At 34.3% G+C, this 15,564-nt stretch overlaps 1 protein-coding gene across 1 annotated transcript; it reads right to left on the reverse strand.

Annotated features, from left to right (window-relative positions):
• Positions 1-10,446: 10,446 nt before the first annotated feature.
• K441DRAFT_614748 (uncharacterized protein) lies at positions 10,447-12,841 on the reverse strand. The gene is made up of 5 exons (XM_067645695.1): positions 12,638-12,841; positions 11,881-12,505; positions 11,272-11,832; positions 10,886-11,211; positions 10,447-10,768 (listed from the first exon to the last, which is right to left on the reverse strand). Exons 1-5 carry the CDS (start codon positions 12,774-12,776, stop codon positions 10,599-10,601), a joined length of 1,821 nt encoding a protein of 606 aa, XP_067501974.1. The 5' UTR covers positions 12,777-12,841; the 3' UTR covers positions 10,447-10,598.
• Between the last annotated feature and the right edge of the window lie 2,723 nt (positions 12,842-15,564).

The raw sequence follows: 15,564 nt of genomic DNA on the forward strand, positions 1-15,564 counted from the left end.
TGCAGAGCTTTAATATAGAGCCCTCTATATAGGATATAATATAGTAGATTATAATTCTAATTTAAAGCTTTATATACTAAATATTTTTAATACCTAATAACTATTAACCACGTTATTACCTACCTAGTTTAGACGTATAATAATATAATAGCTTAGCGATAATATAATAGCTTAGCGCCAAGTAATAGGAGGAAAGAGAGGGAGGGAAGGAGAATGGGGGTGGCTTGGCCACTGCAAGAAGGTTATAATATTAGTGTAGTATTAAACTTTAAAAATTGTGTCCTGGGAGCTTAATTAACGACCCCTATATAAAATGTTAACAACGTTTAATTATAGAGCTTTAAACCAGTAGATTTTTTAGGACTGCTTATTATAAATAGCTTTAAGTATAAAATCTAGAATATTTAGTAGTGGTGTAAGTATAGAATAGGGTATATATTTGCGTTCCTAAATGTTATTATATAACGCAATTTTTAGGTAACAAAAACTAGCCGTTAATGTTACTCGACTGACACCTACTAGAGGTTCCTCCGTCCTTCCTATCTTCTCTCTCGCCTATCTCCTCGTCTAATACTGTTTATATTACTACGTTAACTAATAAATCCCTTAGTGAGGACTAAGGAGGTATTAGAGCACCTCCAGCTCTTATAAGAAAGAAGAAAAGAAGAGAGGAAGGTATAAAGGAGGGAGTATTTATAGATAGGAGGAGGCCTATAAGCATAGGAGATTAGGCAGCTATAATATAGCTATTAATATTGCTCGACTAATACCTACTAGAGGCTCCTCCGTCCTTTCTATCTTCTCTCTTACCTATCTCCTTATCTAATACTATCTATATTGCTATGTTAACTAATAGATCCCTTAATAGGGACTAAGGAGGAGTATTAGAGCACCGCTAGCTCTTATAAGGAAGAAGAAAGAAAGAGAGTAAGGTATAGAAGGAGTATTTATAGATAGGAGGAGGCCCTATAAGTATATAATTTGGTAAGTACTAATAGTATAAGATTCTTATATAAGATAGGCTTAATTGCTTACTAAAATATAGGGTATCTCTATTACTATAGTGGCTACTATAGTAGTAGAGACGCCTTAAATATTTAATATAACTAACTACTAAGGCTATTAATAAGTGGAAGGTAGGCTACTAATATAGTATAAATAATATAGTTATTAATATCCTGTTTTTGCTTCTAGTATATACGTAAATCGTTTTTATATTTAGCGTAGAGCCAGTTATAAGTAGTAAGCTAGTTTAGGTCTAGCTTTGCTATTAATATAGCCATAGGTGGTATATCCCTTAGTATGGGCCGACTTAGTAGTTCTAGCTTTAGAAGATCGTCTTTTCTTCTTATATAGGTCGATATACTGCTATACCTTATTAGTTTTAGCTATATCTTAGATAATAAAGAACTATTAAATCTAATTGGATGGCTTGTTAAGGATAAGGTTAATTTTTAATTTAGTAAAGGTTGTTATTTTTAGAATTTAATAGGTTAGGAAGGGTTTAAGTTATAGTCTAGCTAGCGTCTTAGCAGAACCTTATTTAGACGTTCCAAACTTTTAATTTAATTCATTAGTTTATTTATTAGTTAGGTACGTTTATTAACTAGGGTTAATTATCCGTTTATTTAATAGATGGGGAAGAGTCTATATATATATACGAGGTATAGTAAGTTATAAGGTGGCGACAGCCTTAGTAGTTAGTTATATTTAATAATCTAAAATTTTATTACGGGGAGCGCGATTAATAACCCCTACTAACAGCTCTAACTGTATCTAATTTTTAATTTATAAATTGGTAGATTTATAGGTAATAGTTATTATAAGCAGCTCCAGGTATAGTATATATAAAATCTTAACTATAGTATAGAGAAGTTGTGGCTGCTAATATACGGTCCTAAGTAGCATGTATTCTCGGAGGTTATATAACTTCTTATATAAGCGACATTTCCGCCCTTTAAAAAAGACTTAAAAAATTCTAAAAATTAATTAACGCTATAGTAATATTAATCCGGTGATACTGCCAATTCTCCCTATATACTATTGTATATATATTTAATAGCTTTAAAAGCGGTAAGAAGGTAGGATGGATAAGGAGGTTAACATTTAGAAAATTAGATTTCGTGGTTAAGCTATTTAAAAATTAGAAAACTAAGATAAATACTATATTCTCTACTTACCTCTAAGCTAGTATATAATTTCCTATTTAGAAAAAGTTGTTTATAAGTAGTTGCTACTACCTCCGTATAAAATCTTCTTATTATACCTCTTTAGTCTTACTTATAAATAACTAAAATTGTTTTATATTAAACCTACGTTTAAATATAAGCCCTAAAAGCTTCTTAACTCGTAAGATTGCTATATAGGTTAGCCCGGCTGTCTTATCCTTTTCCTTAATATCTAGAACTATATAGTTAAGTATTAGGCCCTAGCTTTTATATACAGTAAGAGTAAAAGCTAGAGTAATTAGAAATTAACGCCGTAAGTAAGAGCCTCTTATACCCTCCTACTTATAAAGCACAGAAAATATAGGGACGACTTTTTTACTATCCTACCGAGTAAATAGGGCAGGTCCGTTATACCCATCTATTATAATTAGTAGTAACTAAGGCTAATCCTTTTTAATATCTGCGTGTCCCTTCTATATAACATTTTAGTCTTACTAATACCCCTATAACTTTCTAAAGCTATATTTATAAAGCTCTAGGGACCCTAGTAGATACTATCTATATACTCTACCTAGATAATATTTTTATTTGCTTAAATAATAAAGATAAGTACATTAAGCACCTTAAATAGGTACTACAATAGCTCTACCCTTAGGGTGTATATACTAAACTAAAAATATTAAGTTTTTAGGCTTTATTATTACCCCTAATAGTATTATAATAAACCTTATTTATATAAAAACTATTAAGGAATAACCTAAGCCTAAGTTTTATAGGGATATTTAGGTCTTTCTTAGCTTCGCTAACTTCTATAGCCAATTTATCTAAAACTACTTAAATACTATATACCCCTAAATATATATTTTATATAGATATATTATAACCTAACGTTAGATAGGGAGAAGAAGAAGAAGTAAAAGTAGAAGTTAAAAGGACCTAATAATACTTAGTAGGCGTTTTATAAGCTACTCGCTACGTTTATATAAGCTTTATTAATTTATTACTTTAACCTAAATCCACTCCTAATAGTTATTACTAACGCTTCTGACTATACCTATAGTGGTATACTTCTATAGCCTTTAGGTAGAAAAACTAACTCTATTAGTACCTAATTACTTATTATAGAGGCCTAGTATATTAAGGAACTAGCTAAGTTTAATTTTAAAATTAAATATAGGCTAGGTGAAATCAATTCCGCTAATATACTATTCTAGCGCCTAGATTATACTAAAGGCTTTAAAGATAGTGGTAAGAGAATAGTTCTTAATACTATACTGCCTATATTATAGCAAAAGTTGCGGATTATAGGCCTTATAGGTAACCCTAGTACTACTATACTAAACTAGTAAATAGTATACGTATAGTATATAAGTGACCCTTATAAATATAGCGCTGGCAAACTATTAGCGACTTAATTAATCGAGGTATAAGCATAGCTAGAGAGACGCGCAAGCCTATATAATTGGATTGTCTATAAATAAGGATCTAAAGCTAGAGAAAGGAAAGGAGAAGAAGAGTAGCGCCGGTCAAAGTAGGGTTCTTTTATACGGTTCTCTAGTCACGTAATCGCAAAGTTCTGCTAAGTTCTGCCAACCAAGTTCTGCCATTTTCTGCTAGTGCTGTGACACAGACTAGGATGTTCTACTATTCTTATTAAACCCTTTTTAGCTAGCCTAATAGCGTTTAACCTAGAGGAAATCCCTTAGCCTAGGTAATAGTCCCTTATAATAACCTAGTAAGTTGCCTAAATATTATATATTATTTCGTTAGCACTAACTTTATATAGAATCTCGTGCTATAGTAAGAGGTAGTAGTAGCTACCTTAGCTAAAACGGCGTTTATGGAACACCCCCCTAAGTTAGTAGTTAATTTTATAAAAAAGGGGCGCCTTTATATAATTAGTTAACTTAGGGGTAAGTCCCTACTAGTAATAAGGACTATACCCTTAATAATTAAGAACACCTAAAGTGAAATAATAAGGTCTAGGTGCTAAATTATATACTACTATAATAGGAGGTCTTTAAGCGGAATTATAATAATCTTATAGGTAGCTACTATAGATTTAACTATACCTATAAGGTAATTTCGCGGAAGGCGGAGCGCGCAAGACTAGCTAGAAGGTTATACCTAGGTTTTTCCCTTACTAGGGATTTTTCCTGTAAATAGAAGGTAGAAGCCTACATAGACCTAGAAAAGGGACCAAATCGGGCAATAAATTAAACAAATATAATGTGTATATAATTACTAGCAATACGGTAAATGTAGCTAGAAGTGTTAGACACATCGTAAGGGCGGCTAAGGCGCTAGTGGTGAGCGAGCTAATGGCGATTTTCTATGCCGGGCATAGAAAATCGTAATTAGTTAACAGAGGTTACAGGAGAACACGCGACAAGCCTTACCTCTTGCGACGCGTAGATCTTAGAGAATAAAAATCATCTATCTACAACACCGTATAGTACATATCATTGTAATATATATATTCTGCACATTATAAAAGTCATACTAATACTAATTAGTGAGCGCGCACAGATTAGGAGATACGCACTTACTTAGAAAATGTTTACGCTCCACCTTGCAAAGGCCCTATTTCAGTTAAAGAGAATTAAAGTACTTTGGATTTAGAAGACGTCTAACGCTCTACCTTACCCGGAAATACCTTAAATCTACCCTAGATTTGGAAGACGTTTAATGCTCTACCTTAACTAGAGACAGACTACTGTACTAGTAGTTAACGTAACTACGTTAAGAACGCGACTATACTAAGAACGCGACCACCCTAACCACTACTTAAACTGTCCCTTAAACGACCACTTAAACCATCCCTTAAACTATTCTACACATCTTCCTTATTTCTTTTAAGATGGCTATACCTATAGACTAGAAGGTAGAAATAGAATAATAGAGGAACGGGATTAATATACAAACGGTAACTAGTAAAGACCTTATAGACTTTATACTATTTAAGTTATGGGAATATAATAAGTACAAGTTAATAGATAATAGACTTTAGTCCTCCTTCTAAGACGATTTTGAAACATTTAGTATTAATATATTTTTAAAAGTAAATGTATAGCACTTTTAAAGTATATATACTTTCCTATAATATAGAGGAGTATATATACGTATAAAGGAGAAACGTATAATATATACGCAACTCTTATTTAAATTAACCTAGGAAGAACGCCAATATTCCTAGACTTAAGAGAACTTAGATAAGGTATATAATAAGCTAAATAAAAACGAGTTTTAGTTAAACAAAATAAACAATATACTTAAGCGCGGTCTTAACTATAAAGTATTATAAGACCCAATAGTTCGTATAACCCCATTTTAACTATAACAACCATTAAGTGTCTAGACTATAACCCTACTACTATCTAGAGGAACACTAGTAGGACCTTTACCGTATATAACCCCACGACCCTAAACCGCTCCCCTCTTATAGATACTAACTATACTAGGATAGGGCAAAGAGATTTCTAACGCAGTAAAGATATATACAGAGGAACTTAAATATAATGGTATAAATAGCAGCTTTAATTATAAACTTACTATCTTCTATAATATCTATAACCAATCTAATGTTCTATAAGAGGCTTATAATAAAGCTTTACTAATTATATTAATAGGTCTAGCCTTAAACTAGTACTTTAACAGCGGACTTAGTAATCTCTTATTTAAAGACACTTGCAGGCACCTTTACAATTTCTTTAAAGGCCCTAGCTTAGAACGTAAGAACCTTAGTAAATAAAATGCAATCTTATTAAGGACGATAATAAATAAGAACACAGATAAATCGACTAGCGATTGCCTCCAAATATTAATCGATATACTCTCCCAACTATAGTATGGCCTTACCCCAGAACTATAAATAACACCATTCCTAACTAATAAACTTATTACATCTTGCTAGGGAATTCACGTATGCCAATTTGCTGTATTAGACCTACCTTAAGAACTAGGCCCCCTTATTAAAAACTATAGTCCTTAATTACGGCTTATAAAAAACAGAACCTAGAGTAAGCTTAAACTTAAGCTTACTATACAGATTGTTGGTACTTTAGAAGGGAGAATAACTATAATTAGTATTAAAACCATAACTAATATTAAAACCAAACTTATAACTAAAACCATAACCGCGACCGCACCCGCCTTTATTTCTCTCTATATTATAAACTACGTTGCTTTATATATAATAAGAAAGGCTGCCAATTATAAAACTATACCTAAGAAGAATAAAAAGAGTCTAAAGCTAAGTTTAGAACCACTAATAGAGATAAGTTTAGTAAATTTAACAACCGATTTAATAAACGACTTAATTAATATATTATAGACTATAAAGATAATAATATTAACTTAGAAGAAGAGCTTAAGGAAGCTTTTTAAGCACTAACTATTAATACAAATTATAAGGCAACCGACAAGAACTCTTAACTAGACATTAACCACTTCTATACCTCTTTTAGCCAAGTAGAACAGTATAAAGCAACTTTTATAGCTGCTACCCTAGCTAATAAAGCCTTTAGCTATTTAGTTACAATTATAGACAATATAACACCTCTTATAACCAACTAGGACCCCTTTACCTACAATATAACCATATCTACGTCCCGCTATACTACAGACTACTTTATAGGTATAATAATTAACACAGGAGTATCTAAACAATCTATAGTAGGATATGGCTAATTCCTAGCATTCTAAAGACTTAATACTGGTATATAACTTAATACCACCAGATAAGGTATAGTTAATGTATAATTTAGCATTAGATTAACCTTATTAATTAAATTAACTAAAGTAACTACCCTAATTGGCACAATTAAGTTTTATATTATTAAAGTCGACACCCTATTTTTGCTCTACCTGGCAGATATAGATTAACTATAAGTATACTTTAACAACCTAAAAAATATACTAATTACCCCTTAGAGCGAAGTACCAGTTATATATTACTTTAGCCATCTATTCCTCCTTTAAAACACATCCCTATATAACTACTTAACTATATCATTTAATTAAAACCCTTGCTACTTAACTAACATTAAATTAAGACGACTATATCGTCGCTTCGGCCACCCTTTAGTTAAGCGTCTTACACGAATACTTAAACGCTTAGGGCACGACATTAATAGCAAGACTTTAGACCATCTTACACGTTACTGCCACCATTATTAAAAATATAGAAAGTCGCCTAGTAGATTTAGATTTACCTTATATAATAATATTAATTTTAACTACTTAATCGTGGTTAATATTATGTATATTAATGGCATACCTCTACTATATATTATTAATAAAGGAATACGATTTTAAGCTAGTAGATAGCTGTAAAGCATTAGCGCTAAGCATATATGGGATATACTACGAATATACTAGATCGATATATACCTAGAACCCCCTAATATTATTATATACAATATAGGCAAGAACTTTATAAGTAAAGAATTTAAATAATACGCTATAATACTCGGAACAGTTACAAAAGGCGTACCTATTAAAGCCCATAATTTAGTTAGAATAGTAGAACGTTACTATAGCCCCCTCCGTCGCATATACCATATTATTATTATAAAACTACCGGATATTAATAAAGATATAGCTTTATAAATAGCTTTTAAAGCAATTAACGACTCCGTAGGCCCTAATAGTCTTATACTTACCTTATTAGTATTTAGAGCTTACCTATATATAGTAGAATCCAATATACCTAATCCTACGGTTATAAAATAAGCAGTAGCTCTTAAAAAGGCTATAGAAGAAGTTAAGAAGCTTAAAGCTAAGCGCTAAGTAGTAGATACCCTTAACATGCGTAACGGACCTAAGACAACCGCGATTTATAACCTACCGCTTAACTTACCTATATTAGTATGGAGAGAAGGACCTATAGGCCAACCTAGCTACTGGTCTGGTCCGTATAACCTACTTAGCATTAAAAATAAAACCTATACTATATAACTTCCCTATAGACCCTAAAATTATAAAAGATATATAACTAGAAGATAACAATATTAAACTACCTTTACCTTAAACTGAGCCTAAACCTTAACCTTAAACTAAGCCTAGACCTTAACCCGTTAAATGCGGAAGAGGTAGACTATATAAGTACCCTATTAAAGCAAATACCGTAAATATCTTAATTTATCTATAGGATAAGGATAATAATCAACTTATAAATCTTAATTAGTTTATAGTATTACGCTAGAAGGAGATTAAGGGATTACTTAAGAAAGGAGTTTTTAAATTAGTTAACCCTAAGGATATACCACAAGGCAATAAAGTATTTAACTCTAGATTTGTTAATAAGATTAAAAACCCCAGCACTAATAAAGCCTTTAAGAAGTTAAGACTAGTTATATAGGCCTATAACGACCTAAAGAAAGACCTTATACTAACCTAATTACCTATAATTTAACAAGTTAGCCAACGCCTTATTCTTTGCATTATAGCCATAACTTAGAACAATAGTATATATCTCTACTTATAAGACATTTTATAGGCCTATATATAATTAACTATAAAACTAAACCGAGACTTTTATATTAAAGCACCTCTTAAACTTAGTATAGCACTTAGAGTCTTATAAGGCATAATTCTAAAGGTCGTTAGACCTTTATACGGCATTTTTAAGGTAGGTAATTATTAGTTTAAGACTTACTATAACCACTATATTAAAGAACTAAACATAAGCCAATCTACTTATAACCCCTGCCTACTTCACCTTAAAAACACTATAAGTTTTAGAATAGTTGGTTTATAGACTAATAATACCCTCCTACTAGTTAACTTAGTTTTTACAGCTTTAGAATAGGAGAAGATTAAGAAAGCTAAGTTCCTAACTAAAAAACGCAAGTAACTTATACCGAAACACCTAATTAAGTTTAATAGAGGTATTGTCCAATAATAGGATTATATAATTACGCTTATATAAGAGCGCCAATACTAGAACTTAACCCTTATTAATATTAAGGAAGCTACTATAATAACTAGTTCCAGAGGTACTATTCGCACAGTACTTACACCTAAGGACTAATATATCGCCTAACGAGTAAGAGGAGCTTATATTGCGTCCGTATGCCAGCCTAAAGCTTCTTTTAATTTATCCTACGCTGCCTAGGTAATTAACCCTAATAAAAAAGACGCAAAACTACTTAATAAGAGAATNTAGTNGNAAATTAAGAACTNAATAANAGGCTTAAGCTTTNTTAANCTTAANATAAAGACACTTTAACTACTTATATTTACTAATTCCTTATTCGCAAATAATAAAGACCTCTTATTATAGATTGGATATATCCTAGTACTAGCAAACTTATTAAATAAGGCGAATATTATCCACTAGTCCTTAGTTAAGTATAAGAGAATTACTAAAAGCGTACTAGCCTCCGAATTATATACTATAGCCTATAGTTTTAACATCGGCGCTGTAATTAAGGCCATAATTAAATTATAACTTAACATTAGCCTCCCGCTTATTCTTTGCACTAATTCTAAGTTAATTTATAAATGCCTTATTAAACTAGAAACTATATAAGAGAAAAAACTTATAATTAATATTATATGCCTACGCTAGTTATATAAAAGACGCGAAATAGCGGAAGTTAAATAGATTAACGGAGACAGTAACCCTATAGACGCTATAACTAAAAGCAAACTATTATTAGCCCTTAAGCGACTTATTAATATAAACCGAATTAAGTTAAAGACAGTGGAATGGGTAAAACGCACTATATTAGTAACCTAGTTAATTAACGTGTAAATATAGCAAAGAGGGTATATACGATCTCTGTGTTACGTAACCGCAATCTATAGTAATCTATGGCAACCTATAGCAATCTGCCTGCACCTATAACACTACCTAGTACTATTATAACCTATACTATAATAGTAAGAAAGGAAGGAAGGAGAAGTGCGTATATGGATTTTTAAATTATACAGTTGTAGGATACCGGATCTTCACGTTTTCTAAAGTATTCCTAGTGTAGCTAGAAGTATTAGATACATCATAAGGGCGGCTAAGGCGCTAGTGGTAAGCGAGCCAATGGCGATTTTCCATGCCGGGCATGGAAAATCGTAATTGGTTGATAAAGGTCACAGGAGAACACGCAATAAGCCTTACCTCTCGCGACGCGTAGATCTTAGAGAATAAAAATCATCCATCTACAACACCGCATAGTACATATCATTGTGATATATGTATTCTGCACGTTGTAAAAGTCATACCAACAGTAAATAACCTAGGCTTATAACTGCCGAACAGGACGATTAAAAAGAACTCCGGTTTATTGCGAGAGGCTCCAGAGCCTTATTAAATACACGAAGTGGGTGGGTCAAAGGTACGTAGTGATCGACGCCAGGCCAACACATTTTTGCAATCTAGCTCCCCTGTTGTGTTCGTGAAAGCCTTTAGAAAAGCCTTATTCAAGAAGCTCATCCATGTGCTTGCTGTAACGCTATTTGCAGATTGTTCCCTGCGATGCCAGTTGGATGGACTGTGCTGTTGCGAAAATAGCATTCGACGCTATGGGCTTGGGAACTTTTCCGGACGCCTTTCCAGTCGGCCAGGCACTCCCAGCAGAATTCATGATTACAAAACCGGCCTGTAAATTACGGCAATTAGATGTATACTTTATGGTGGCGGCTCATGTGTTGGTTAAATATACGTTATGATCAGAAAGGCGTGGGTAAAGTCATTTTGACATCAAAAGGTATCTTACATGTCATGTGAAAACAACCGTTTCCCTTCGTAATCCTGACTCCACATTCTGGACACCCTTTGGTGGTTCCCAATATGCATTTCTGTGTCTGTGCATAATTCGGATCGCCAGACAAGCGTGAATTATCAAATTCAGTGCAAGTAATATCCGTATGCCAGGGCTGTTGATGCGTAAAGCACATCATAAACCCACACTCCTCACAGCGTACTGCTGCAAAAGAAGGATCGACGTTATCATACACTTGGCCATTTTCGCATGTACTCGATAAGCACCAGCGAAAATTCGGCTCGGAAGAGAGAGCTCGCCGAAGGAGGATTTTATCGTATCTACGGCGCGTATTAGCATAGGTGATTAGCGTTCTAGATTCTGTTAATATATTTCGTGACCTTTCGAAAGTTTCGGGCTCTGTGAGGTTCCGGATATCCTCGTAGTTCAGAACTCTGTTACACTGAGCACATGTCACCTGGTTGACGTCACCGCTTTCAAGCGATGTAGAAATATGTCTAGCAGTACAGGCTCGACAGACGTCGAAATCGTGATCGCAACTTTGTATCGCACTATTAGGATACTCTAACATACTCCACATCCACGGTCCAGTGTATCCAGCACAATCTTGTTCCCATTGTTCTAGTATTCCATAATCTATCTCATACTTTTCTTCAACGCACACTATGCATTCCTTCGGAATATGCTGCCGTTCGAAAAGTCCCGAGAAGATGGGAATTGTTAAGTCATCGATCTTGCTCAGGATGATAGGTCCGGGATTAAATTCAGGTACTTTTTCGAATTCGGATATTGGTCGGCCGATCGTGACATCGAAGAAGTTTCTCATGTAACCTTTCTTGATGAGGTGCGCGTGAAGTTGTGCAGCCACATCTAGCGCTTTCGAATCTGGCCGTGGATCGAGATCTCGAAGTGCTTGCCGATATTTGCGAGCCTTTTTGAAGCTAGGACAGTGAGCTTCATACGCAAGAGGAAGATAGCAAACAGCATACTTCTTTACATATTCATCCTTATCATTTACGTCCCGACACCCAAAGTAATTCAAGACTTTCTCTAGCTTCTTTTCGGTGGGAATCCAAGAAGGGCAATTTTGATCCCAGACATGCTTTAGCCACTTCATATTCCCTAGGTCACGCCACCAGTCACGCCAAATAGCCTCAAGAAGAGTTTCGAGACCGCATGCTGAGCATACGTTTCCAAGGTGCACATTACATAGCTTGGGATATTCGTCCAAGTCATGAAAAAGAGCAAAAGTATTGGACTTTTTAACCTTCAATCGGGGTTTGAAACACTTGGTGCATGTCTGAATGTAAATTTCACTGTAAAGGTCGCCATACGTCGCCCTATCCGGAAGAAGTTGTCCGAGTTGGTGAGCCTGATCTGGAGTTAAAGTAATATCGAGTGCACCAGCAGGAATTGGGGGGACACGTTCCAGTGTAGGAACGGGGGGGTTGTTGCTGCTGTTTAGAGTGGATGCTCCGAAGTTAGCTTCCATGATTCGCATCATGAGAACCATTCGCAGGGTTACTGGCCATGCCGTACTACCGACAACCATATTGGGCTTTTGGCGTAACTCCACAATTTCTTGAGAGAGCGTATGGTTCTCGGATTGGATGTCTTGCACAGAATTAGCGACCTCTCTTATTAATGCTTCCACAATCCTTTTTCAGTTCGTTCCGGAGCACCTTTTTGTCTTTTGATGTTAGGCTAAGAGCTCCGTCTTTATAATCTAATACACTAAAAACTCACATAACGCATTAATGAGGTCGCCTAGATAGACTTGTGCGTCTACCCTTGAACGAAGTTTCTGCATGGGAGTCCTGGACCACAGCCTTCCATCGTCTTTTTGGTTAGCAATGGTTTGTCCATTACGAAACATGCGAGACATTTTCCTGGTAATCTCAATCTGATTTCGGAAGGCAGTCAATATTCTTGAGTCCAGTAATAGCTGCTAGGAATTATATTCCAAAACTATAGTACACCTAGGTTGGGATGGAAAAAGTAGTAACACTGTGAAGAGGTGCGGGGCGCAGTTAGGGCCGCTTTGAAGCATGAGCTGGCAAACTTTGCCAAGATAAGTTAAGCGGCTGAGAGCCTGAAATATGAGCCGTTCGATTATTGGCGGTTGAACAGAGTGTAGCAGGGAGAATTAGGAGACTGTTTCGTGCTTAGATCTACTGCCATTTATGACTCTACAGATCGCCTCTATAGAAGATGGGGTAGTTTGAACAGATATTAATACGGCTTTCGTGGGTACAGCCCAATGAGCTTAGAAAAAAATAAGCCCATTGAATTTAAGTCTGGTCAGTACATCAACGAACGTACGCGCTAAGGAACCTGCCGCTTTCGGTTACGTATAGTCCCCGCCTTGCTTTTACAGTTAAATCTCTTTAATACGATACCGTTCGTTCGGCCGAGCATACCGTAGTGCCAGTAATATTGTTATATTAAGAGTCACGTGTTAGGTAAGTAAATAGGAAAAAGAGGAGCTTAATACCTAAAAAGGCTTAGGATATCTACTTCACGGGCCAAATAGGGCCCTCTCCCATACAAATTCTCTACTAATATTAGTGGTAGGTGTTTAGCGATATTGTCAAAAGTCAGATTATCGTAATATTACACCAAAAAAGGCTTAATTAAGGGGTGTAGATCGTAATGCGGAGGATATCGTTATATACCCCATATTATATTAAGGAGGTTTAACTATATCTTATAAATCAGACCCTTGGGGGACCGATGGTACGTATACTACGCGCACGGGTAGGCATACTGCTCCTTATTAACCAACAAATTCTCTCTTAAGAGTTTAAGAGCTTACTCCTTTAGGGGGCCCTCGCTCTGTATATATATTCCATTTCTTATATACATTTTAAAGTTTAACGTATCTTTTCTTCTATTAGGTAGTCTTATACTATAACTACTATTTATATAGCAGTTATGTCAATATATAGGTCTAGTAGTAGAACTACTGCTTCGCGTTCTAGTATAGCGCGTAGTATTCTCCTATAGGCCCCTATAGCTTTATATAGGCATTAGTTTTATATCTTAGCTAGTAGCGCTAGGGGGCTTTTTATTAACCCCTTACCGCTTAGTTCTAGGCCCTAGATCTAGGAGCTATATAGTATTATTAGCCTTATAACTGCTATATATAGTAGACGTATATATCTAAAAGAGGGTCACTATATTAAGGCAGTAATTTGTAAAACTACTAAGAATACTGCTACTCCCCTATAGGTCGCCTGTATAATATACTCGTTCTAATTTAGTTTAAAATCTACCTAGATTCCTAGGACCTTAAGGGTAGCTTCTAGTTTTATTTTACAGCCCTAGATATTTACTATTAAGGCTAGGTTGCTACTTGCCCTCCTTTTCCTTATAAAGTAGATAAGCTAGTATTTATCTAGTATAAATTTAGCGCCGTATTACTTTGCCTATATAATACACCTATTATACGCCTAGTTTAGCCTAATGTAGTTTTCTACTACTATATTTCCCTATATAATTAAGTTTATATTATTTATAAATCTTAGGGCTATTATCTCCTAGCTATTATTATATGTCTCTAATAATTTAGATATAAAGAAAAGGAATAGGATTAGTAATAGGGGTAATCACTATAGGTATAGGTATTAGCTTACTTTTATAGCCCTTAATTACAAATTTAGTAGTATACCCTATTAGGAATACTTAGATAAACTTAATTATCTAGTCTAGTAGGCCCTTATTTCTTAGGATCTATAAAAGTCTTATATAATATATTATTAAAGGCTCTGCTTAGGTCTAGGCTTAGTATAGATATAATATATCCTAGGTAAGCTTACTATACTACTTAGATATTAGAGGTAATTAAGGAAAAGGCTAAAAGGGTTAATTATTTCTTTCTTACGCTTATTTGTATCTATAGTAGTATCTCCTATATTTCTGCTACTTCTTATATACATTCTATAACTATCTTTTCTAGGAGTTTTCCTAGGGTATTTTTTTTAGGGTAATTGGACGGTAGCTTTCTAAAAGGAAGTGGTTTTTTTTCTTTACCTTTTATAGGATACCTATAGTTATTGCTATAAAGTATTTAGGTAGTTCGCCTCTCTAGAGATAGGTGGTTATAGCCTTAGTAAGTATTACTACTACTTCTACCATAGCTTTAATTGCCTTATTTATAATCTTATTTAGCCCTAGCGCTTTACTAGTAAAGAGCTTTTATATAGCGTCTTTTATTTCTTTTACTAATATTATATAGCTTATTTTAATAGGTAGGGAGTAAGGTAGGCTACTAATATCCTATAGGTTTGCTTAGCCCATACCTAGAAAAAACCTCTCTACTAGTATTTTAATTTTTCCTTTATTATTATTTATATACTAATCCTATTCTATTTAGCGGAGTATAGGTAGATAAAGGTCCCCTAGCGTCTCTTTAGCGGCCTACCTACTCCACTTTAATATACGCTAAAGTCCCTTATTATATAGTTTAGTAAGGTTTAAGGTAGTTTCTTTTAAGAATTAGCGCTAGTTATTTCTTCCTTATTTCTCTATTATCTTCTTAAGTCTATTCTTTAGGGCCTTATAGCTCTAGTAGTAGTAGGCTTCGCCTATTATACTATACTATTGCCTTATCTTTCTTATGCCTATAAGTAGCTAGGCCACTACTAGCAACTATTCGCGGCGTATTACAGACG

The sequence above is a fragment of the Cenococcum geophilum genome, assembly GCF_001692895.1.
Source record: "Cenococcum geophilum 1.58 unplaced genomic scaffold K441scaffold_32, whole genome shotgun sequence".
NCBI classification, from domain to species: domain Eukaryota; kingdom Fungi; phylum Ascomycota; class Dothideomycetes; order Gloniales; family Gloniaceae; genus Cenococcum; species Cenococcum geophilum.